This window comes from Procambarus clarkii, chromosome 60 (genome assembly GCF_040958095.1).
Source record: "Procambarus clarkii isolate CNS0578487 chromosome 60, FALCON_Pclarkii_2.0, whole genome shotgun sequence".
Taxonomy (NCBI): Eukaryota; Metazoa; Arthropoda; class Malacostraca; order Decapoda; family Cambaridae; genus Procambarus; species Procambarus clarkii.
In genome coordinates, this window is record NC_091209.1 from 18,309,324 (window position 1) to 18,334,479 (window position 25,156).

General features: G+C 50.0%; 2 protein-coding genes across 2 annotated transcripts in view; one reads left to right on the plus strand and one right to left on the minus strand.

Moving 5' to 3' along the window:
• Positions 1-25,156, minus strand: part of cac (calcium voltage-gated channel subunit cacophony) — a 749,704-nt gene that overhangs the window by 473,602 nt on the left and 250,946 nt on the right. The window lies entirely within an intron of this gene.
• On the plus strand, positions 13,400-15,786 carry LOC138354000 (streptococcal hemagglutinin-like; the record flags this gene model as incomplete). The annotated part of the gene is made up of 3 exons (XM_069307716.1): positions 13,400-13,459; positions 13,650-13,895; positions 13,990-15,786. Coding segments are annotated over 3 exons (2,103 nt in total), but the record flags the coding sequence as incomplete, so codon positions are not given.

Sequence of the window (25,156 nt, forward strand, 5' to 3'; positions counted from 1 at the left end):
CAGAGACGTGACATACACATCTTGGAGTATATACAGAGACGTGACATACACATCTTGGAGTATATACAGAGACGTGACATACACATCTTGGAGTATACACAGAGACGTGACATACACATCTTGGAGTATATACAGAGACGTGACATACACATCTTGGAGTATATAGAGACGTGACATACACATCTTGGAGTATACACAGAGACGTGACATACACATCTTGGAGTATATACAGAGACGTGACATACACATCTTGGAGTATATACAGAGACGTGACATACACATCTTGGAGTATATACAGAGACGTGACATACACATCTTGGTGTATATACAGAGACGTGACATGCACATCTTGGAGTATATATACATAGACGTGACATACACATACCGATATATATACGCTTACATAGAACAGTTTACGACACGTGTTGACATACTGCTTGCTTGAAGCTTCAAAGCAATAATGATTTTGTTTCTATTTTTGAGAAAGCTTGTGTGTGTGTTTATATTATATATATAAATTGTTTACTACACTGCCGTGGGTGTAACACTGCATTCACCTGGGCACCAGGTGCCTCGAACGCCAGTCCTCTAACATGACACAGTCGCTCTATCAACTGCACAACTGGCCTAACCTTAAAAAGGGAAGGATCCCAAATTCCATTGGATACCAGTTAGTTGGTATCTGGTATCCAATGGACATTGGATACCAGATACCATTGGATACCATCTCCATACACAGTTTCAACATTTGAAACTGTGTATGGAGATCCACGAGTTGGGATCCCTTGGGATCCTTCCCAAGGGTTAAACATGGATTCACATGACACATAACCCACTTAACATGCAATAGAAACACCTATTACAAGCTTGCAATAGGAATAACCAAAGAGCCGTGTTGCAGAGTGGCCGGGCGAGGTGTGAAGTTGCACAAGTGACCGGTGTTGGCCTGGCCTGGCCTCGGCCTCGGCCAACTATTAGATTAAAGAGAAGGTGCAGCAACTGTAAGGCTTCAACACAAGCTCTGTATGCACCATTCCCCGACGGTACACCTCATTTCAGGAAGTATTATGATGTTAAAAATAAGAGTATGTTTTATATTTAATGTATTTGGTAGGAGATTGCATTAAAAATGTTAGAAAGTCGCAAATATTTATCAACGGTAACATTAACTGCTAATTCGCCCACACACACACACACACAGGCCAACACCGTCAGTAGTTTCAAAGCGTTATATGACAAAGAGTGCTGGGAAGACGGGACACCACGAGCGTAGCTCTCATCCTGTAACTACACTTAGGTAATTACACTACACACACACACACACACACACACACACACACACACACACACACACACAGGGGACACAGGTGGAAACTGAGTGCCCAAATGAGCCACAGAGATATTAGAAAGAACTTTTTTAGTGTCAGAGTGGTTGACAAATGGAATGCATTAGGGGGTGATGTGGTGGAGGCTGACTCCATACACAGTTTCAAATGTAGACATGACAGAGCCCAATAGGCTCAGGAATCTGTACACCTGTTGATTGACGGTTGAGAGGCGGGACCAAAGAGCCAGAGCTCAACCCCCGCAAACACAACTAGGTGAGTACACACACACACACACACACACACACACACACACACACACACACACACACACACACACATACAGCTAAATGAACCCCTTAATAAAGAAGAATGCTTCACTGAGGAGAGATTAGGAAACAGTTGTATACAAGAAATAAGCAAACACAGCAATTGTAAGTGTATATTACATATGACTGGGTGAACAGAGTCATCAGGTTATTACTTCTGTGTTGATAGAGCTGTTAAACGCTGAACACACCCGGTGAGGTGTGGGTGTGTGCTCAAACAACTTTAAGTTGTTTAAGCACACAATTGTGTTTACAAATATTTCAGACTTAACGAACAAGTAACATGACCCTTGTTACCTACACCTACACACAGGTGATAACACACCTGTGTTGAGTGAAGGTTGAGAGGCGGGACCAAAGATCCAGAGCTCAACCCCCGCAAGCACAATTAGGTGAGTACAAGGAACACTTCACCCACACACAGGTGACAACACACAAGGTTCACCTACACCTACACACAGGTGGTAACACACAAGGAACACTCCACCTACACACAAGTGATAACACACAAGGTTCACCTACACCTACACACAGGTGGTAACACAAGGAACACCTACACCTACACACAAGGAACACTACACCTACACACAGGTGATAACACACAAGGAACACCTACACCTACACACAGGTGATAACACAAGGAACACTACACCTACACACAGGTGGTAACACACAAGGAACACTTCACCTACACACAGGTGGTAACACACAAGGAACACCTACACCTACACACAGGTGATAACACACAAGGAACACTTCACCTACACACAGGTGGTAACACACAAGGAACACTTCACCTACACACAGGTGATAACACACAAGGAACACTTCACCTACACACAGGTGATAACACACTATCACCACGACCAGCAACACACCGCCAGCCTCCACCTACATGAAGGTAATTTCTATACGAAAAGTTTCACTGTGATAAGGAGATAAGCGACCAATATTCACCCTCGGGTAAACCAACAGTGTAATTCCCACTTTAACGACCCCAATTATCAGTCACGGTGCTCGGAGCATCCATCACAACCTCAGATCTCATTCCTTCTGCTCCACTTTTCATGCTCATTCTCCTGTCCACCTTTTCTCTCCTCCCTACCTCTATGTCCCCCCCCTTTCGAAACCCACCTTCAACACCCCCCTCGAATCCTCCCCTACCCTCATCCCCCTCCCCTACCCTTACCCACCTCCCCTACCCTCCGTGCATCGTATCTCCGAGAAGGTAAGTGACACATTAGCTGGAGATAGCTCTGTGCAACATGCAGTGTCCGGGCGTGTTAAGGTCAAAGGTCACTCTCTCTTACTCCACTTCCCACCTCATGTGTGTGTATGAAGGTCAAAGGTCATCCTCCAGCTCGTCTACATAGCCCCTGTGTGTGTATGGAGGTCAAAGGTCATCCTCCAGCTCGTCTACATAGCCCATGTGTGTGTATGACGGTCAAAGGTCATCCTCCAGCTCGTCTACATAGCCCATGTGTGTGTATGAAGGTCAAAGGTCACCCTCTTGGTACTATGCCCACGCTGTGTGTATAGAAATACCAAAGGTCGCGAGCTTCTCCTCCCACCAGGCGCTGACACACGCAGTTCACACAACATGTTAAAAGAGCAAGGTTCGAGTCCTGGTGTACCGCCCGCCAGATACCAAGCTCCAGATTTCAAGGATAAAGTAACGGCCACGAATTGGTACCCAGCACCAAGTCCGCAGAGTCCAGGGAGGACGAGTCGAGTTCTGACTCGAAGGGTTAAGTCCAGGAGGTAGGGACTGAACTCGGGCCGGAGGCGTTAGGCGAATCAAATCCAGGACAGGTTCGTCGAGTCCAGACTGGAGGCCCTTGAGTCCGGTCTGCAGGGGGGATTGAGTCCCTCGGTCTGCAGAGGGGATTGAGTCCCTCGGTCTGCAGAGGGGATTGAGTCCCTCGGTCTGCAGAGGGGATTGAGTCCCTCGGTCTGCAGAGGGGATTGAGTCCCTCGGTCTGCAGAGGGGATTGAGTCCAAGCTGGAGGAGTGGGTTGAGTCCAGACTGAAGGGGGCTAGAAACCAGGTCAGAGGACACCTAGTACAAGGCAGTGAAGTCCCAATTTAAGCTGATTACTCAGGTCAATCAATCAGGGTGAGGAGGCAGAGAAGGGGCCAACTCCCCTGTGCGCTCGCCCATCAGGTTAAGGAAGACACAAGTCGTGTCGGCTAATTTCTCTTGTAGATCCCTGCTACTGAAGGTCTCAACGTGACCAGACGGGTGAGTAGTTTGTCAAGAGGCCCACATGGCAGTTAGTCTAAATGAACGACCTTACACCGTCGTTAAATTCCTCGCAGTTTATCGTCCTTAAATATGAATGATTAATATTTGTTTTTTCGGTACTATCCCACACACAGTGACTATCCCACACACAGTGACTAGCCACACACAGTGACTATCCCACACACAGTGACTAGCCACACACAGTGACTATCCCACACACAGTGACTATCCCACACACAGTGACTATCCCACACACAGTGACTATCCCACACACAGTGACTAGCCCACACACAGTGACTATCCCACACACAGTGACTATCCCACACACAGTGACTAGCCATAAACACTACTCACACACAATGGTCAGATACAATCACCATCCATAAAGCTTACATCTTGAGGTTATCTTGAGATGATTTCGGGGCTTTTAGTGTCCCCGCGGCCCGGTCCTCGACCAGGCCTCCACCCCCAGGAAGCAGCCCGTGACAGCTGACTAACACCCAGGTACCTACTTTACTGCTAGGTAACAGGGCATGGTCATAATCACTGCCTGGACCCACAGTGAATATGCGAGAAACGACGACCATCAACAGTAACAAGTATCAACAGTGTCTGTGTGTACTGACTATCCGCCTCTCACAACAGGCTCACTGATCCACTCCAAGACTTTCAGCAATGATTTTCAATGAATTTCATCATAAAATAACTGCTGAACGTCATGGTATATTCACTGGAAAATACTTCCTAACATTCACCAAGTAAAAAAGGAACACTAAATATATATTACAACAAATCCTGGGACGCATGTGCTAATTTGGACTTTTTTTATTGTTGACAAGACGCGCTCAGCTGATGACTGTAAACACTGCACTCAACACGCGCTCAGCTGATGACTGTAAACACTGGGCTCAACACGCGCTCAGCTGATGACTGTAAACACTGCCCTCAACACGCGCTCAGCTGATGACTGTAAACACTGGGCTCAACACGCGCTCAGCTGATGACTGTAAACACTGCCCTCAACACGCGCTCAGCTGATGACTGTAAACACTGGGCTCAACACGCGCTCAGCTGATGACTGTAAACACTCCGGTCAACACGCGATCAGCTGATGACTGTAAACACTGCACTCAACACGTGACCAACTGATGACTGTAAACACTGCATTCGATCCGTGTATCTGATAAAATCTTAATCCGTCCTCATCATCAAACACCAAATGCTCGTTAATGCACCCGCCAAACCCTCTTCCTTGAATGAAAAACACTTTACACACGACTCACAACTTATGTATTTGTTTTTCGAGCAGTGCTTCGTTCACGTGCGCTACTCGAATCGCACTTCAATAACTGCTTCACTCACGTACTACAAACACCAATAATGGCCAACACCACTTAACCACCTAAGTTGGGCCTTACTACTGGGTACATTCTAGTATGAAAATAATATTACTTAATACATAGAGAGTAATCACACTAGAAGTATCAGTGAAAAAATACATAGGAGCTGTGAATATGAATATCTCACTATTACCTTTTATTTGAGAAAATACAAATTGTGAATACTCAGTGCGTTGGGTTTAGCCGCCGCTTTAACGAGCCTACCCTGAGGAGAGGTAGAAAGGTCATACTCTTCAGATGTCAAAGAATGTTTTCCTTGGACACAAACATATAAAACGGGGAAACATTTCGAAATTAGTGTAATTAAGAGGGCGCAGATGTGGCTACGAAGAGTCACATGTTATGCCAAGGTCTCCGGCGGTCAAGGCCGGCAATCAAGAGCTTCCCTTATTGACGTAGACGTGTGAAGCAGCAGCGATATTAACGTATTGATCTGTTTACCTTACACCTCGCTAAGCTCAGGCAGGAATATTGTAGTCAAATCCTTGGGCTATCTTGAGATCTTGAGGTTATCTTGAGATGATTTCGGGGCTTTAGTGTCCCCGCGGCCCGGTCCTCGACCAGGCCTCCACCCTTAGGAAGCAGTCCGTGACAGCTGACTAACACCCAGGTACCTATTTTACTGCTAGGTAACAGGGGCATAGGGTGAAAGAAACTCTGCCCATTGTTTCTCGCCGGCGCCCGGGATCGAACCCGGGACCACAGGATCACAAGTCCAGCGTGCTGTCCACTCGGCCGACCGGCTCCCTGGTGGGAACTACGACGATCCTAAAGCAAGAACACCTGAATGAACACGTAGGTCAGTAGACCAACTTATCCATGCCAAACAGGTCCCATTTACACTCCCAACTGTTATTGCCTCATGTGTCTACCCTATTTTGAAAACCTATCCAAGAAATTTGATTCAAGAGCACACATTAGGAGCTCATTTCACGCGTCAATGACTGGATTACCGAACCAGTTTCATCCTCCGTAGAGAACGCTTGTAACAACCCAAACCACGCATCGGAAATGAAATTGAAGTGACGACGTTTTGGTCGGTCCTGGATCGATTTTATACCCCTAATTCATGTCAATTACGAGGCGTAAGACAAACGAGTACACGATCACCTGCAGGTCCTCCAGGTGTGGGCCGAGGACCCATCTTCTCAAACTTCCTGTGCCTGGGACAAACATTACCAGGGACCTGGGCCCGACGCCAGAGTAAGGGAGGAGTGTGAATAATTGAGCGAAGAACAATATTGGTAAATGAAATAATTTTCCATCGGCGTTGAAGCATTAACACAAGTTTGTAAGGATGAAAGCGACTGCATGTTTCGTGTGATGAAAGATGTGAGAATGAGCAAAAGTTGTTGTGGAAGTTTAGAGTCTGTCATGGGTAGTGTAGCCAGATGGTAGATGGTACTATGGTACTGGGGGGTACTGGGGCATCAGTGGTCATGGTACTGGGGGTACTGGGGCACCAGTGGTCACGGTACTGGGGATACTGGGGCACCAGTGGTCATGGTACTGGGGGTACTGGGGCACCAGTGGTCACGGTACTGGGGGTACTGGGGCACCAGTGGTCACGGTACTGGGGGTACTGGGGCACCAGTGGTCACGGTACTGGGGGTACTGGGGCACCAGTGGTCACGGTACTGGGGGTACTGGGGCACCAGTGGTCACGGTACTGAGGGTACTGGGGCACCAGTGGTCATGGTACTGGGGGTACTGGGGCACCAGTGGTCACGGTACTGGGGGTACTGGGGCACCAGTGGTCATGGTACTGGGGGTACTGGGGCACCAGTGGTCACGGTACTGGGGGTACTGGGGCACCAGTGGTCACGGTACTGGGGGTACTGGGGCACCAGTGGTCACGGTACTGGGGGTACTGGGGCACCAGTGGTCATGGTACTGGGGGTACTGGGGCACCAGTGGTCACGGTACTGGGGGTACTGGGGCACCAGTGGTCATGGTACTGGGGGTACTGGGGCACCAGTGGTCATGGTACTGGGGGTACTGGGGCACCAGTGGTCACGGTACTGGGGCAGGAGTGGTCACGGTACTGGGGGGTACTGGGGCACCAGTGGTCACGGTACTGGGGCAGGAGTGGCCCCGGATACGACCCCCAGGTGTAAATGGTCGTAGAGGCAAACATATGTAGCAAAAATCATTCATTATTGATGATTAAATGAATAATTTTCCCAATCCAACAACACATCCAGCTGTGGGCATTATGCCCAGGACTTCAAAAAGATCTTGGTACATTTTCCTGTGCCCTGGGTACTTCGTGCCCCGTTTCTTCACAAACCATTGTTGACTAAGAGTTTTTAAGACCTTTATAAAACCCTGCCTTGCCTCCCTTCTCAAGGCCTTTACTGACTTTCCTTTCACCTTCTCTCAAAAGCCTTCAAAGACTTCCAAAGCCAAAATCAACATTTTTAAGCCAGAGTGAGGATCAGTAATCCTGCCCAGGCAGAGGCAAGCAACAGTTGGACAACTCCACAAGGGCCGTGATGAGGATTCGAACTTCCGTCTGCATGTAGTGTAGTGTAAGCAACAGTTATTCACACGATGGGTTTGCTGCATAGTGGACGCTCTCAACAGTGTCAGGGGGGGGGGAGATCTGGGTGTCTCTGTGGCCTCCTCTCTCCACACTACCTTACTCCTCCACCACAACAACCACCACAACCACCACCACAACCACCACCACAACCACCACCTTAGCCACAGACCAACAAGTAAGCTGCAACTCGACTGTTTAAGCCCCCCACACCAATTAAACCACAACACTTTTAATAAGCAAGACTTGGAAAGGGGGGTATAATGGGGGAGGGAAATAGGGGGCTATAGTGGGGGGGTAGAGTGGTGGAGGGCTGTGGTGGAGGTGTGGGGGGGGGGGGTGAAGCACAGAGTCGGAGAACAGGGAATTAAAGTCTCGGGTGATGACCAGAATAAATACCAATGAAAAGTAAGTGTATTCAGACCAGCTGACGGGGGGGGGGAGGGTGTAGGGGGTGTAGGAGGGTGTAGGGGGGTGTAGGAGGGTGTAGGGGGTGTAGGGGGGTGTAGGAGGATGTAGGGGGGTGTAGGGGGGTGTAGGAGGGTGTAGGGAGGTGTAGGGGGTGTAGGAAGGTGTAGGGGGGTGTAGGAGGGTGTAGGGGGTAGGGGGTGTAGGAGGGTGTAGGGGGGTGTAGGAGGGTGTAGGAGGGTGTAGGGGGTGTAGGGGGGTGTAGGAGGGTGTAGGGGGTGTAGGAGGGTGTAGGGGGGTGTAGGAGGGTGTTGGGGGGTGTAGGGGGGTGTAGGAGGGTGTAGGGGGTGTAGGGGGTGTAGGAGGGTGTAGGGGGGTGTAGGAGGGTGTAGGGGGGTGTAGGAGGGTGTAGGGGGGTGTAGGAGGGTGTAGGGGGGTGTAGGGGGTGTAGGAGGGTGTAGGGGGGTGTAGGAGGGTGTAGGGGGGTGTAGGGGGTGTAGGAGGGTGTAGGGGGGTGTAGGGGGTGTAGGGGGGTGTAGGGGGTGTAGGGGGGTGTAGGAGGGTGTAGGAGGGTGTAGGGGGGTGTAGGGGGGTGTAGGAGGGTGTAGGGGGGTGTAGGGGGTGTAGGGGGGGTGTAGGGGGTGTAGGGGGGTGTAGGGGGTGTAGGGGGGTGTAGGGGGTGTAGGAGGGTGTAGGGGGGTGTAGGAGGGTGTAGGGGGGTGTAGGGGGGTGTAGGAGGGTGTAGGGGGGTGTAGGAGGGTGTAGGGGGGTGTAGGAGGGTGTAGGGGGGTGTAGGGGGGTGTAGGAGGGTGTAGGGGGTGTAGGGGGTGTAGAGGGTGTAGGGGGGTGTAGGAGGGTGTAGGGGGTGTAGGAGGGTGTAGGGGGGTGTAGGAGGGTGTAGGGGGGTGTAGGAGGGTGTAGGGGGGTGTAGGAGGGTGTAGGGGGGTGTAGGAGGGTGTAGGGGGGTGTAGGGGGTGTAGGAGGGTGTAGGGGGGTGTAGGGGTGTAGGGGGGTGTAGGGGGGTGTAGGGGGTGTAGGAGGGTGTAGGGGTGTGGGTACTGACCTGTGAGATTTATATTTATTTAATTTATATGAATTTATATTTACGTTAATTTATATACTTCGATAGCAATTTGTATAATGATAAGTGGACTGTATTTCTGCAATAATCTCAATCTCACAAATCGATCCTCTACACATTAGGGGGGGTTTATTAGTTTATATATATGCAGCCAATCAAACTACAGAATTAGACTACATACATTGAAGAGGTTCCTTATCTTATAGTACAGCAGGTTAGTCCACCAGGTATAACTAGGGTGTAGACACCAAATTATCCTCTTTGAGGTAGCTTCCATATCACCCAGTAACTGGTGCACAAATCTTGCTTCCTCGTCTTGACCTTTAGTTTGAGGCGATTTCGCGATCTAACCGGGTCACCCTATATCCTGACATTAATGGCCATAAATGAATGATAAACGGGTTTCGGATAGACTTAACTTGAATTTGTAGACAGCGTGTTGACAATGGTACACCTTTGGCTTCCATAACACTACGTCCAAGTAAATTTAACAGGAGCTGAATTTGCTCCCGTGTGAGCCTCTGGTCTCGTATATACAATGGCTGTTTAACACTCCATACTATTGACGTTACTGGCCGACATTGTCCAGATATGATAGGAGCTAAATTTGCTCCACACGTCTCGGAGGTGACACAACAATGGCTGCCCTCCTTCCCCACTGACGCCTGGCCTACTTTGTCCAGATTTCAGAAAGTGATAGAAGGGTCACATTTACTCTACTTTAATATTGATAATTAAGTTAATTTATATAAGATGTTTTTATGATGGTAAAGTCCAAAGACTAATGTATTTAAGAATAATTCCCACCATAATAGATGGTGAATTATAATAGTATGTGGTGATGATATCCCGTTTTCTATAGACGGTAATTCCACTACAAGTTACGTTTTCTATAGGTAACTTGTTTATACAACACAGCTATTATCTGTATGATATATTAAATGGTGTCGGATTTTCCGACAAGGGGGGTGTAGGGGGGTGTAGGAGGGTGTAGGGGGGTGTAGGGGGTGTAGGGGGGTGTAGGAGGGTGTAGGGGGTGTAGGGGGTGTAGAGGGTGTAGGGGGGTGTAGGGGGTGTAGGGGGGTGTAGGGGGTGTAGGGGGGTGTAGGAGGGTGTAGGGGGGTGTAGGGGGGTGTAGGGGGGTGTAGGAGGGTGTAGGTGGGTGAAGGGGGTGTAGAGGGTGTAGGGGGGTGTAGGAGGGTGTAGGGGGTGTAGGGGGGTGTAGGGGGTGTAGGGGGGTGTAGGGGGGTGTAGGGGGTGTAGGGGGGTGTAGGAGGGTGTAGGGGGTGTAGGGGGGTGTAGGAGGGTGTAGGGGGGTGTAGGGGGTGTAGAGGGTGTAGGGGGGTGTAGGAGGGTGTAGGGGGTGTAGGGGGGTGTAGGAGGGTGTAGGGGGGTGTAGGGGGGTGTAGGAGGGTGTAGGGGGGTGTAGGGGGTGTAGGGGGTGTAGGGGGTGTAACACTAACCGACTGTCAACATCGGGACGCCACCGAAATTACATTTTTTTTAGGAGAGAGAAACTGTGCCTCCAAAAAAGTGGCACTTAAAATTGATAACGTTTTAGTGTGATGGAGAGAGAGATCGCAATTCCCCTAGGAATCTTTTATGTCCCTAACATGGCTCCACGATTCAGTTTGTTTACAAGTGTGAAGTTTAGTTCCCCTCAGCCTTTACCCATAGTCCATACCCCAAAGTTGTGACACCAGCCTCGCTGTAGATATCTCCGATTTTACTTATTTTAGTAATTTTGTTCAGGCTAAGGTTCCAGGCTGTGGCAGCATACTTCAGGGAGTTATCATGATATATGTAGGAGTGCATATGTTATCTTATTTGTGTCTTTGGTGCACACAAATAAGATAACATGATACTTGAGTCATCAGCTATCACGGCCATGTCTCTCTCTTGCTGTTTTTAGGCTGGGGGCGAGGTGTGGGCGGGGCGTGGGCGGGTGTGGGCGGGATGCAGGTGTGGGCGGGGTGCGATAGAGTCCAGGGCACTCAGAGCACCGCACTAACGACGCCCATATTCGTCTCCCGCTAATATAATTAGTTAACAGCGGCAGGAACAACGCAGAAGACAGTGTATTTCTAAACTTTCCTTAATATAAAATTATATTCATGAATTGGTGAAGGTGAAGAGTGGCATCAGGGCGAAAGAAACTCTGTCCATTTGTTTCCGCCTCCACCGGGGATCGAACCTGGAATCTTGGGACTACTTGAATCTTAGAGAGCTTGAGAGCCACAGAGTTGAGATGATAGAGAGCTTGAGTGCCACAGAGCTGAGATGATAGAGATCTTGAGAGCCACAGAGCTGAGATGATAGAGCTTGAGAGCCACAGAGCTGAGATGATAGAGAGCTTGAGAGCCACAGAGTTGAGATGACAGAGATCTTGAGAGCCACAGAGCTGAGATGATAGAGCTTGAGAGCCACAGAGCTGAGATGATAGAGAGCTTGAGAGCCACAGAGCTGAGATGATAGAGCTCCTGAGAGCCACAGAGCTGAGATGATAGAGAGCTTGAGTGCCACAGAGCTTGAGAGCCACAGAGCTGAGATGATAGAGAGCTTGAGACCCACAGAGCTGAGATGATAGAGCTCCTGAGAGCCATAGAGCTGAGATGATAGAGAGCTTGAGAGCCACAGAGCTGAGATGATAGAGAGCTTGAGACCCACAGAGCTGAGATGATAGAGCTCCTGAGACCCACAGAGCTGAGATGATAGAGAGCTTGAGACCCACAGAGCTGAGATGATAGAGAGCTTGAGAGCCACAGAGCTGAGATGATAGAGCTCCTGAGAGCCATAGAGCTGAGATGAAAGAGAGCTTGAGAGCCACAGAGCTGAGATGATAGAGAGCTTGAGACCCACAGAGCTGAGATGATAGAGCTCCTGAGACCCACAGAGCTGAGATGATAGAGAGCTTGAGAACCACAGAGCTGAGATGATAGAGCTCCTGAGAGCCATAGAGCTGAGATGATAGAGAGCTTGAGAGCCACAGAGCTGAGATGATAGAGCTCCTGAGAGCCATAGAGCCGAGATGATAGAGAGCTTGAGAGCCACAGAGCTGAGATGATAGAGAGCTTGAGAGCCACAGAACTGAGATGATAGAGAGCTTGAGAGCCACAGAGCTGAGATGATAGAGAGCTTGAGAGCCACAGAGCTGAGATGATAGAGCTCCTGAGAGCCACAGAGCTGAGATGATAGAGAGTTCCTGAGAGCCACAGAGCTGAGATGATAGAGAGCTTGAGAGCCACAGAGCTGAGATGATAGAGCTCCTGAGAGCCACAGAGCTGAGATGATAGAGCTCCTGAGAGCCACAGAGCTGAGATGATAGAGCTCCTGAGAGCCACAGAGCTGAGATGATAGAGAGTTCCTGAGAGCCACAGAGCTGAGATGATAGAGAGCTTGAGAGCCACAGAGCTGAGATGATAGAGCTCCTGAGAGCCACAGAGCTGAGATGATAGAGAGTTCCTGAGAGCCACAGAGCTGAGATGATAGAGAGCTTGAGAGCCACAGAGCTGAGATGATAGAGCTCCTGAGAGCCACAGAGCTGAGATGATAGAGAGTTCCTGAGAGCCACAGAGCTGAGATGATAGAGAGCTTGAGAGCCACAGAGCTGAGATGATAGAGCTCCTGAGAGCCACAGAGCTGAGATGATAGAGCTCCTGAGAGCCACAGAGCTGAGATGATAGAGCTCCTGAGAGCCACAGAGCTGAGATGATAGAGAGTTCCTGAGAGCCACAGAGCTGAGATGATAGAGAGCTTGAGAGCCACAGAGCGTGGATCAATAGCTCAGGGCGCGAGAAGAGCCAAGAGCAAGGTGCCAGCCTGCACAAGAGTGTGTGTGTGCTGGCGGAGGGTGAGAGAGGGAGAGGTGGTGAGAGTGGGGGAGAGAGGATTAGGGAGGAGGTGAAGTAGTAGGGAGTAGAATGGGGAGGCAGTGATGGGGAGTGTTGGGTAGATGGTGGGGGAGTGATCAGGGAGAGGGGAAGGGATGGGGGAGGGGATAGACAGGAACACAAATATGTATATAATATAATATTACTTTTCCATCTGCCGCAACACACATCTATCCTCACCATTGCCCCCCCCACTTCCCCTACCTCTCCTCTCCCTCTCCTCTCCCTCTCCCTCTCCTGTCCCTCTCCCTCTCCCTCTCCTGTCCCTCTCCCTCTCCTGTCCCTCTCCCTCTCCTCTCCCTCTCCCCCTCGCCCCCCCCCCACTACAAAAGAGTCAAGTGGTGCTAAATACATCCTAAAAGATTCATTACTAAGTGGGTGTTGTGCTCGGTGTCTGCAGGTGAGGTGAGATTAGTATGTTTCTTGCAGTCTCCAGCAGCCTCCAGCAGTCTCCAGCAGCCTCCAGCAGCCTCCAGTAGTCTCCAGCAGCCTCCAGCAGTCTCCAGCAGCCTGCAGCAGCCTCCAGCAGCCTGCAGCAGCCTCCAGCAGTCTGCAGCAGCCTCCAGCAGTCTCCAGCAGCCTGCAGCAGCCTCCAGCAGCCTCCAGCAGTCTCCAGCAGACTCCCGCAGCCTCCAGCAGTCTCCAGCAGACTCCCGCAGCCTCCAGCAGCCTCCAGTAGTCTCCAGCAGCCTCCAGCAGTCTCCAGCAGCCTGCAGCAGCCTCCAGCAGTCTCCAGCAGACTCCCGCAGCCTCCAGCAGCCTCCAGCAGCCTCCAGCAGCCTCCAGCAGCCTCCAGCAGTCTCCAGCAGCCGGCAGCAGTCTCCAGCAGTCTCCAGCAGCCTCCAGCAGCCTGCAGCAGCCTTCAGCAGCCTCCAGCAGTCTCCAGCAGCCTCCAGCAACCTCCAGCAGTCTCCAGCAGACTCCCGCAGCCTCCAGCAGCCTCCAGCAGCCTCCAGCAGTCTCCAGCAGTCTCCAGCAGCCTCCCGCAGCCTCCAGTAGTCTCCAGCAGCCTCCAGCAGTCTCCAGCAGACTCCCGCAGCCTCCAGCAGCCTCCAGCAGTCTCCAGCAGTCTCCAGCAGCCTCCAGCAGCCTCCAGCAGTCTCCAGCAGTCTCCAGCAGTCTCCAGCAGCCTCCAGCTGCCTCCAGCAGCCTCCAGCAGCCTGCAGCAGTCTCCAGCAGTCTCCAGCAGTCTCCAGCAGCCTCCCGCAGCCTCCAGCAGCCTCCAGCAGCCTCCAGCAGCCTCCAGCAGCCTGCAGCAGTCTCCAGCAGCCTGCAGCAGCCTCCAGCAGCCTCCAGCAGCCTGCAGCAGCCTCCAGCAGTCTCCAGCAGCATGCAGCAGCCTCCAGCAGTCTCCAGCAGCCTGCAGCAGCCTCCAGCAGTCTTCAGCAGCCTCCAGCAGTCTCCAGCAGCCTCCAGCAGCCTCCAGCAGTCTCCAGCAGCCTCCAGCAGCCTCCAGCAGTCTCCAGCAGCCTCCAGCGGTCTCCAGCGGCCTCCAGCAGCCTCCAGCAGCCTCCAGCAGTCTCCAGCAGCCTCCAGCAGCCTCCAGCAGTCTCCAGCAGTCTCCAGCAGTCTCCAGCAGCCTCCAGCAGCCTCCAGCAGCCTGCAGCAGCCTGCAGCAGCCTCCAGCAGCCTGCAGCAGCCTCCAGCAGTCTCCAGCAGTCTGCAGCAGCCTCCAGCAGCCTGCAGCAGTCTCCAGCAGCCTCCAGCAGCCTGCAGCAGCCTCCAGCAGCCTGCAGCAGCCTGCAGCAGCCTTCAGCAGCCGGCAGCAGCCTCCAGCAGCCTGCAGCAACCTCCAGCAGCCTCCAGCAGTCTCCAGCAGCCTCCAGCAGCCTGCAGCAGCCGGCAGCAGCCTCCAGCAGCCTGCAGCAGTCTCCAGCAGCCCCCAGCAGCCTGCAGCAGCCTCCAGCAGCCTGCAGCAGCCTCCAGCAGCCTGCAGCAGCCTTCAGCAGCCGGCAGCAGTCTCCAGCAGCCTCCAGCAGCCTCCAGCAGCCTGCAGCAGCCTGCAGCAGCCTCCAGCAGCCTTCAGCAGCCGGCAGCAGCCTTCAGCAGCCGGCAGCAGCCTCCAGCAGCCTGCAGCAGCCTGCAGCAGCCTCCAGCAGCCTCCAGCAGTCTCCAGCAGCCTGCAGCAGCCTGCAGCAGCCTCCAGCAGCCTGCAGCAGCCTCCAGCAGCCTGCAGCAGTCTCCAGCAGCCTCCAGCAGCCTCCAGCAGTCTCCAGTAGCCTGCAGCAGTCTCCAGCAGCCTGCAGCAGTCTCCAGCAGCCTCCAGCAGCCTCCAGCAGCCTGCAGCAGCCTCCAGCAGCCTGCAGCAGTCTCCAGCAGCCTGCAGCAGCCTTCAGCAGCCTCCAGCAGTCTCCAGCAGCCTGCAGCAGTCTCCAGCAGCTTGCAGCAGTCTCCAGCAGCCTGCAGCAGCCTCCAGCAGCCTGCAGCAGTCTCCAGCAGCCTACAGCAGCCTCCAACAGCCTCCAGCAGAAAAAGCAACAGCAGCTCCAGTGCCGGCAGGAACAGTATGACAGCAGCAGCAGCAGCAGCAGCACGAGCAGCAGTAAAAGCTTCACCGCTACACTAAACACCACCACCATGACAGCAAACACCCGCCACACCACAAACTAACAAACACACACACACAAGCTTCAACTAACCCCCCCCCCTCACCCCCCCCCCCTGACACACTGGTGGTGGCGAAGGAAGCAACGACCGTGAATGCATTTTTCACAGTTTGACCTGCATATGGAGGCCGAGTGCATTGTTGCACCCCTCGGCTGTTAAAGCCGCCGCTACTACACACTCCAACACCGACTCTCGCTTCTTAACTACCCCCCCCCCTTTACCACACACACTATTATCATCTCACGACACACTAACAATGGCGAATCTGAATACGAATGAGCAGAGTCACTCGACGAATGAATATTTCATTAAGGTTTCGTAAAATGTGAAACCTGTATATGAAATACACATATGAATCAGGTGGTTTAGACCTGCGGTAGGGACAGGGGGAGTGGTTGTTCCCTGGGGGAGGGAGGGGGGGAGAGGACCCCCCTGCCCCAGGGGAGGGGGTCCTACGGTCCCTGGGGGGGGCCTCTACCCTTCAGACCTAACTATTTACCATACATCTTGGTAATGTTTGATACCATACATAACTACATCATACATCATACATCATACATCATTTGGTAAACAAATATATACAAAACTTGACACATTAAGTGTAAGTCAATGTTGACCAGACCACACACTAGAAGTTGAAGGGACGACGACGTTTCGGTCCGTCCTGGACCATTCTCAAGTCGATTGTGATCGTGGTGTCCGTTCACAATCGACTTGAGAATGGTCCAGGACGGACCGAAACGTCGTCGTCCCTTCAACTTCTAGTGTGTGGTCTGGTCAACATACTTCAGCCACGTTATTGTGACTCATCGCCTGTAAGTCAATGTTGACCATCTATGGCACTCAACTCAGACAATTGCAACATATCAATAAATGATGATAAGAGATTTTGTTCATTTCACTCATTCTGGTGTTGGCTTGGAAATGGACGACCTAACTACTGAGGTCGTTAACAAGTGTGGCTTCAGACCAACAACAGAACCACTCAATGGTTCTCCAGAGCCAGATATCTATAGATAATCTACAGATTACCCAATACAATCACCATACTCCCAGATGTTACACTACTCTGCTTAGACTCGAAACATCCAAGCATAAATGACGGGTCAACAAAGTGCTATGACACTACCGGTAATACGAGAAGCTAATTCTCAGGAGAAAGTGCTAAGACACCACGACTATATAGCACTTGGAAAGGGGTCAGGATAAGGATTGGGAGATAGGACGAGGAAGGAGGAAAGGTTAGGATAGGTTACAGGAGGGGGGGGGGGGGGAGGAATTAATGGAGCCCAACCACTTGGACGGTCCGGAACTGAACAGCCGGGGCATTGAATAGGGACCAAAAAAATAGCATTACGAATGGGGTGAAACCTTGGCAGACAAGTGATAAATGGGCAAAGTTTGGTTAAGTATTGACCAAATGTCTGACGAAATTCGGGGAATGTTGTAATGAGAGATGGGGGTAGGGGGGGGGGGTAGGGGGGAGGGGTAAGAGGGGGGTGACAGCAGGGGGGGAGGGTGGAGAGTGTGTGGGGGGGTTAATGGTGGGGAGGTTAATGGGGGGGGGAGGAGGGATGGTGTAATAATAACAAGTGCAAGAAATTTTGAGAAAGTATGAAAGGAGTGAGGAGTCCTGTTGGTGTAGAGGAGTCAGGACTGTGTAGGAGAGTCCTGTGGTGTAGAGGAGTCAGGACTGTGTAGTAGAGTCCTGTTGGTGTAGAGGAGTCAGGACTGTGTAGTAGAGTCCTGTTGGTGCAGAGGAGTCAGGACTGTGTAGTAGAGTCCTGTTGGTGTAGAGGAGTCAGGACTGTGTAGTAGAGTCCTGTTGGTGTAGAGGAGTCAGGACTGTGTTGTAGAGTCCTGTTGGTGTAGAGGAGTCAGGACTGTGTAGTAGAGTCCTGTTGGTGTAGAGGAGTCAGGACTGTGTAGTAGAGTCCTGTTGGTGTAGAGGAGTCAGGACTGTGTAGTAGAGTCCTGTTGGTGTAGAGGAGTCAGGACTGTGTAGTAGAGTCCTGTTGGTGTAGAGGAGTCAGGACTGTGTAGTAGAGTCCTGTTGGTGTAGAGGAGTCAGGACTGTGTAGTAGAGTCCTGTTGGTGTAGAGGAGTCAGGACTGTGTAGGAGAGTCCTGTTGGTGTAGAGGAGTCAGGACTGTGTAGTAGAGTCCTGTTGGTGTAGAGGAGTCAGGACAGTGTAGTAGAGTCCTGTGGTGTAGAGGAGTCAGGACTGTGTAGTAGAGTCCTGGTGGTGTAGAGAAGGAGGGGGGGAGGGGGAGAGCGCTGGACACAGATCAATATACACACAGCGGCTGTGTGGGCGACACTACACACGCACACATGCGCAAATACATACACACACAAACATACACAGGCACACATCCTGTGTGGACAAGCATCCACACGTACACGGAACCCAGACCTCGGCATGCACAACACTAAATTGGAGAAGGTTCAGAGGTATGCCACCAGACTAGTACCCGAGCTGAGGGGTATGAGCTATGAGGAGAGATTACGGGAACTGAATCTCACGTCGCTGGAAGACAGAAGAGTTAGAGGGGGACATGATCATCACATACAAGATTGTCAGGGGAATTGACAGGGTAGTTAAAGACAGTTATTTTAATACAGGTGATACGCGAACAAGGGGATACAGGTGGAAACTGAGTAACTAAATGAGGCACAGGGACGTTAGAAAGAACTTTTTCAGTGTCAGAGTAGTTAACAGGTGGAATGCATTAGGCAGTGATGTGGTGGAGGCTGACTCCATACACAGTTTCAAATGTAGATATGATAGAGCCCAGTAGGCTCAGGAACCTGTACACCTGTTGATTGACGGTTGAGAGGCGGGACCAAAGAGCCAGAGCTCAACCCCCGCAAGCACAACTAGGAGAGTACAAACACCATAGACGACCGTGACGTGTTCTTGGCGTGGGAAATACCTGAATAAAAAATATTCTCATCCAATGACCCAGATCACATTTGTATCCCACGTGTGTGTGTACTCACCTATATGTACTCACCTATATGTGCTTGCAGGATCGAGCATTGACTCTTGGATCCCGCCTTTCTAGCTATCGGTTGTTTACAGCAATGACTCCTGTCCCATTTCCCTATCATACCTAGTTTTAAAAGTATGAATAGTATTTGCTTCCACAACCTGTTCCCCAAGTGCATTCCATTTTTCTACTACTCTCACGCTAAAAGAAAACTTCCTAACATCTCTGTGACTCATCTGAGTTTCCAGTTTCCACCCATGTCCTCTCCTCGTTCTGTTATTATTACGTGTGAACATTTCATCTATTTCCACTTTGTCAATTCCCCTGAGTATTTTATATGTCCCTATCATATCTCCTCTCTCCCTTCTTTTCTCTAGTGTCGTAAGGTTCAGTTCCTTCAGCCGCTCTTCATATCCCATCCCTCGTAACTCTGGGACAAGCCTCGTCGCAAACCTCTGAACCTTCTCCAGTTTCTTTATGTGTTTCTTCAGGTGGGGGCTCCATGATGGCGCGGCATACTCAAAGACGGGTCTCACATAGGCAGTGTAAAGCGCCCTAAAAGCTTCCTCATTTAGGTTTCTGAATGAAGTTCTAATTTTCGCCAGTGTAGAGTACGCTGCTGTCGTTATCCTATTTATATGTGCCTCAGGAGTTAGATTAGGTGTCACATCCACTCCCAGGTCTCTTTCTCGAATCGTTACAGGTAGGCTGTTCCCCTTCATTGTGTACTGTCCCTTTGGTCTCCTGTCACCTGATCCCATTTCCATAACTTTACATTTACTGGTGTTAAACTCCAGTAGCCATTTCCCTGACCATCTCTGCAGCCTGTTTAAGTCCTCTTGGAGGATCCTACAATCCTCGTCTGTGTGTGTGTGTGTGTGTGTGTGTGTGTGTGTGTGTGTGTGTGTGTGTGTGTGTGTGTGTGTGTGTGTGTCTGTGTGTGTGTGTGTGTGTGTGTCTGTGTGTGTGCATATGTATAAACATATTGTCCATATATCAGCACTTTTTAATAGATATAAACGTTCATCCTAAGTCGAATAAAAGAATATTTACCCCTGAAGAAAACGGAGAAGCTGCGCCCCGCTGAAACGCCCAATAACCGCTATGAATAACTGCAGTTTATTTGTGTATAGCGGCTAAGTTACGGTGAGGAGTTGGGTGCGGGGCCCTTGACCAACGGGGACCTTCCGGGACCTCGCGGGACCTCGCGGGACCTCGCGGGACCTCGTGTGACGGGCCAGGTGTGACGGGCCAGGAGTGACGGGCCAGGAGTGACGGGCCAGGTGTGACGGGCCAGGAGTGACGGGCCAGGAGTGACGAAATTATAGTAATTATGAGTAGAAAGATGTATGTAAGGTTATTATGAGAAAAAAACACTAAGCCAGTGTGACTACACAGCACTTGGAAGAAACATGAAGAAAGGTAGCTGGAATAGGACGGAGAGAAGGAACAGTGCCCAACCCCTTGGGCCATCGGGGATCGAACACAGACCTGCAAGAAGCGAGACTGTCGCTGTACCGACCATTTAATAAATCCAATCCTTCAGTACAACCGTCACCTTCCAGCAACAAGCAGCATGATCCCAGACCATCCCACAAGAGGAACACAATGTTCCCCTCTCACCCCTCTAAGTGTTTACTGACAAGAGTGGTCAACCTCACCTCATTTTCCTTCGACAATTTGCCTTAACCTCTTCCTTAATTCCTCCCTCACCACGTCCAACAGCCTGGTTGATCAGTCCAGCAACCAGGAGGCCTGGTCGACGACCGGGCCGCGGGGACGCTAAGCCCCGGAAGCGCCTCAAGGTAACCTCAAGGTATGTATTCAACCCCCCCCCCCCTCATTCAACTCACCCCAGTAGTCAAACATGGTGCCAGTCTAATCCCAATAAATCCAGGTTGTGTGGTCGAGGCTTGGGGTGTAGGCTCGGGGTGTAGGCTTGGGGTGTAGGCTTGGGGTGTAGGCTCAGGTTGTAGGCTCAGGGTATAGGCTCAGGGTATATAGGCTCAGGGTATAGGCTCAGGGTGTATAGGCTCAGGGTGTGTAGGCTCAGGGTGTGTAGGCTCTGGGTGTATTGGCTTAGGATGTAGCTGTGTGTCCAGGTTCCTGCTACACTCTAGGTGTTCCCTACGACACAAATCGTTCTCAGGACAAAATAGAGATAGTTTCCTTTACTTTTCACGAGCTAAAACAGATACGGAGATTCGGTAGATATTAAATCTTGGTAGATACAGTAGATATGGTAGATACTGAGCTTCGTCTATCTGCTACTTTTCAGGCAACGCAGTTCATAAGACGTTCCTCTCTTATGAACTTTGAACTTATGAACTTTAAAGTTGTTTAATCAACAACATTAATATCTTGATTAATCAAGATATTACTGTTTCTGATTAATCAAGATATTACTGTTTTTGATTAATCAAGATATTACTGTTTTTGATTAATCAAGTTATTACTGTTCTGATTAATCAAGATATTACTGTTTTTGATTAATCAAGATATTACTGTTTTTGATTAATCAAGATATTACTGTTCTGATTAATCAAGATATTACTGTTCTGATTAATCAAGATATTACTTTTCTGATTAATCAAGATATTACTGTTTTTGATTAATCAAGATATTACTGTTTTTTGTTTAATCAAGATATTACTGTTTTTTTATTAATCAAGATATTACTGTTTTTTGATCAATCAAGATATTACTCTTTTTGATTAATGAAGGAGACGTTACTGTTGCTGTTTAAGGAACTTGTTACTGTTTAAGCATAGAGATGTTACTGTAGTTTGCTAAATAAAATATTTTAACAGGAGAAAAAACATGATTTAGTGAAGATAGGAGGCGGCAGGCAGCTTATCCTTGCCTGTGTCGCAAGTCACTTGTTATCTCAACAACCAGATAAGGGAAGGGAAAGCGCCAAACCATTACGACTATATAGCACTGGGAAAGGGTCAGGATAAGGATTTGGAATGGGTCGGGGAGGGAAGGAATGGTGTCCAACCACTTGTGGGACGGTCGGGGATTGAACGCCGACCTGCATGAAGCGAGACCGTCGCTCTACCGTCCAGCCCAAGTTTGTCTACCAACAAAAGGGTTTAGCTAAAGATTTACAGGCGGACTTTAACAACATTTATTACAATGAACAATAACAAAATACACTGAACTCGATTATAATTATAAATGCGTAAAAAATTAATTACCTTATTATGCAAAAGAATTAAATAAGACATCGTAAATTACACAAAAGTTACAGTGAGGATTTCGTTCGCAAGAGCTACTCTGAAAATAATTGACCGTAAATATAGAAGATGGGAATTATAAAGTGTGGGAGTGACGCTGAAGACGATAACTAAACTGTTTTGTGGTTTGAGAACCGCCTTGGGCACGCGGAAAGGCGGAAAGATAACCAGAAGATAAAGAAAGTGAGAGGAAGGGAGGTAGACTAAAAGGGAGAAACAAAACTAATGTAAGTTACACAGAGAGGAAAAAAGAGCGCACCGCCTGAGCCACATTACCGCTAGCAATAGAGGACAGACTCCTCTCGTCTCAGTTAACTGGTCCAGGTCAATCACATGTTATTTACAATTATTACTTAACCTATCAACGGTATAGGTTAAGTAATAATTGTAATTAAGAAGCAATAAGATGCTTATCTTAACATACTAAGAAGGTTAGGTGAGGTCGGTGTTTTCTATGAAGCTTTTCAAGGTAAACTAAAATATTCACAATCAATTAGTATGTCACATATGCACTTATTAAATAAGCCAATATTGACTATAAGCAAGTGCGAGAACGGGTTGCTCAATCAGCCAGGCCGCCAACCATGTGTGACCAAAGTACCCAGTGGAGCACCTCAACCTTCCTCTGTACCCCTCATGTGGGCACCCACATGGACAAGAATGGATACCTGGTTTATAAGTAAACTTCGAGTGTTCAGGGTAGCAGAGGTCTACAAGTAAACTTGATTGTTTACATGCAAAAACAATACAACTTATTTCATATTAAAAACATAAATAATAATGTATAATTTCACCAGCTACAATGTCCAGTGTGTGTGTCTGCAGAATCGAGCTATTAGCTCTTGGACCCCGCCTTTCTAACTAATCTTGTATTCCTCTATTATGTCTACTGCATATATTTCTAACACACATACACACATCCTCACAAAGTAGCCCGTATCAGCTGTCTAACTCCCTGGTACCAATTTACTGCTAGGTGAACAGAGGCATCAGGATGAAAGGAACTCTGCCCATGTGTTTCTGCCTCAGTCGGGAATCGAACCCGTGGCCTCACGACTACGGTCTCCGAGCGCCGTTGAGAGAGAGAGAGAGAGAGAGAGAGAGAGAGAGAGAGAGAGAGAGAGAGAGAGAGAGAGAGAGAGAGAGAGAGAGAGAGAGAGAGCTAAACAGACCAAACAAAGATAAAATAAGACAAACAAGAAAACACCCATCACCTGCTAGGCCTACACACACACCTGTCAGCTTGATATTGACCGTTTAGACGGCGGCTAACTGAAATATTATCCACCTGCCAAGAATTACAAGATCAATAATAACAACGCCAGATTTACGAAGCAGTTACGCAAGCACTTACGAACCTGGGGCCAGATTCACGAAGCTGTTACGCAAGCACGTACGAACCTCGGGCCAGATTCAAGAAGCAGTTACGCAAGCATTTACGAACCTGTACATCTTTTCTCAATCTTTGGCGGCTTTGTTTACAATTATTAAACAGTTAATGAGCTCCGAAGCACCAGGAGGCTGTTTATAACAATAACAACAGTTGATTGGCAAGTTTTCATGCTTGTAAACTGTTTAATAAATGTAACCAAAGCCGTCAAAGTTCGAGGAAAGATGTACACGTTTTTAAGTGCTCGCGTAACTGCTTCGTGAATCTAGCCCCAGGTTCGTAAGTGCTCGCGTAACAGCTTCGTGAATCTGGCCCCAGGTTCGTAAGTGCTCGCGTAACAGCTTCGTGAATCTGGCCCCAGGTTCGTAAGTGCTTGCGTAACAGCTTCGTGAATCTGGCCCCAGGTTCGTAAGTGCTCGCGTAATAGCTTCGTGAATCTGGCCCCAGGTTCGTAAGTGCTTGCATAACAGCTTCGTGAATCTGGCCCCAGGTTCGTAAGTGCTCGCGTAACAGCTTCGTGAATCTGGCCCCAGGTTCGTAAGTGCTTGCGTAACAGCTTCGTGAATCTGGCCCCAGGTTCGTAAGTGCTCGCGTAACAGCTTCGTGAATCTGGCCCCAGGTTCGTAAGTGCTTGCGTAACAGCTTCGTGAATCTGGCCCCAGGTTCGTAAGTGCTCGCGTAATAGCTTCGTGAATCTGGCCCCAGGTTCGTAAGTGCTTGCGTTACAGCTTCGTGAATCTGGCCCCAGGTTCGTAAGTGCTTGCGTAACAGCTTCGTGAATCTGGCCCCAGGTTCGTAAGTGCTCGCGTAACAGCTTCGTGAATCTGGCCCCAGGTTCGTAAGTGCTTGCGTAACAGCTTCGTGAATCTGGCCCCAGGTTCGTAAGTGCTCGCGTAATAGCTTCGTGAATCTGGCCCCAGGTTCGTAAGTGCTTGCGTTACAGCTTCGTGAATCTGGCCCCAGGTTCGTAAGTGCTTGCGTAACAGCTTCGTGAATCTGGCCCCAGGTTCGTAAGTGCTCGCGTAACAGCTTCGTGAATCTGGCCCCAGGTTCGTAAGTGCTTGCGTAACAGCTTCGTGAATCTGGCCCCAGGTTCGTAAGTGCTCGCGTAACAGCTTCGTGAATCTGGCCCCAGGTTCGTAAGTGCTTGCGTAACAGCTTCGTGAATCTGGCCCCAGGTTCGTATTGACTCCCACCTCGTTGTTTAGCAGCTCGCAAATTGTTAAGTAATTACCGAGTGATCTTTCAAGGTGGAGAAGGGTGAGAGAGATCTCTTAAGTGGCCACTTAAGTGCTCTGTGAATACAAACATTTACGTTATCATTTATGAAACCTACACAAGCGAGGACGCACGAGGACGTACGAGGACAGGAGAGGACGTACGAGGACAGGAGAGGACGCACGAGGGCAGGAGAGGACGTACGAGGACAGGAGAGGATGCACGAGGACCGGAGAGGACGCACGAGGAACGGAGAGGACGCACGAGGACAAGAGAGGACGCACGAGGAAATGAGAGGACGCACAAGGACAGGAGAGGACGCACGAGGACAGGAGAGGACGCACGAGGACAGGAGAGGACGCACGAGGACAGGAGAGGACGCACGAGGACTGGAGAAGACGCACGAGGACAGGAGAGGACGCACGAATACAGGAGAGGACGCACGAGGACAAGAGAGAACGCACGAGGACAAGAGAGGACGCACGAGGA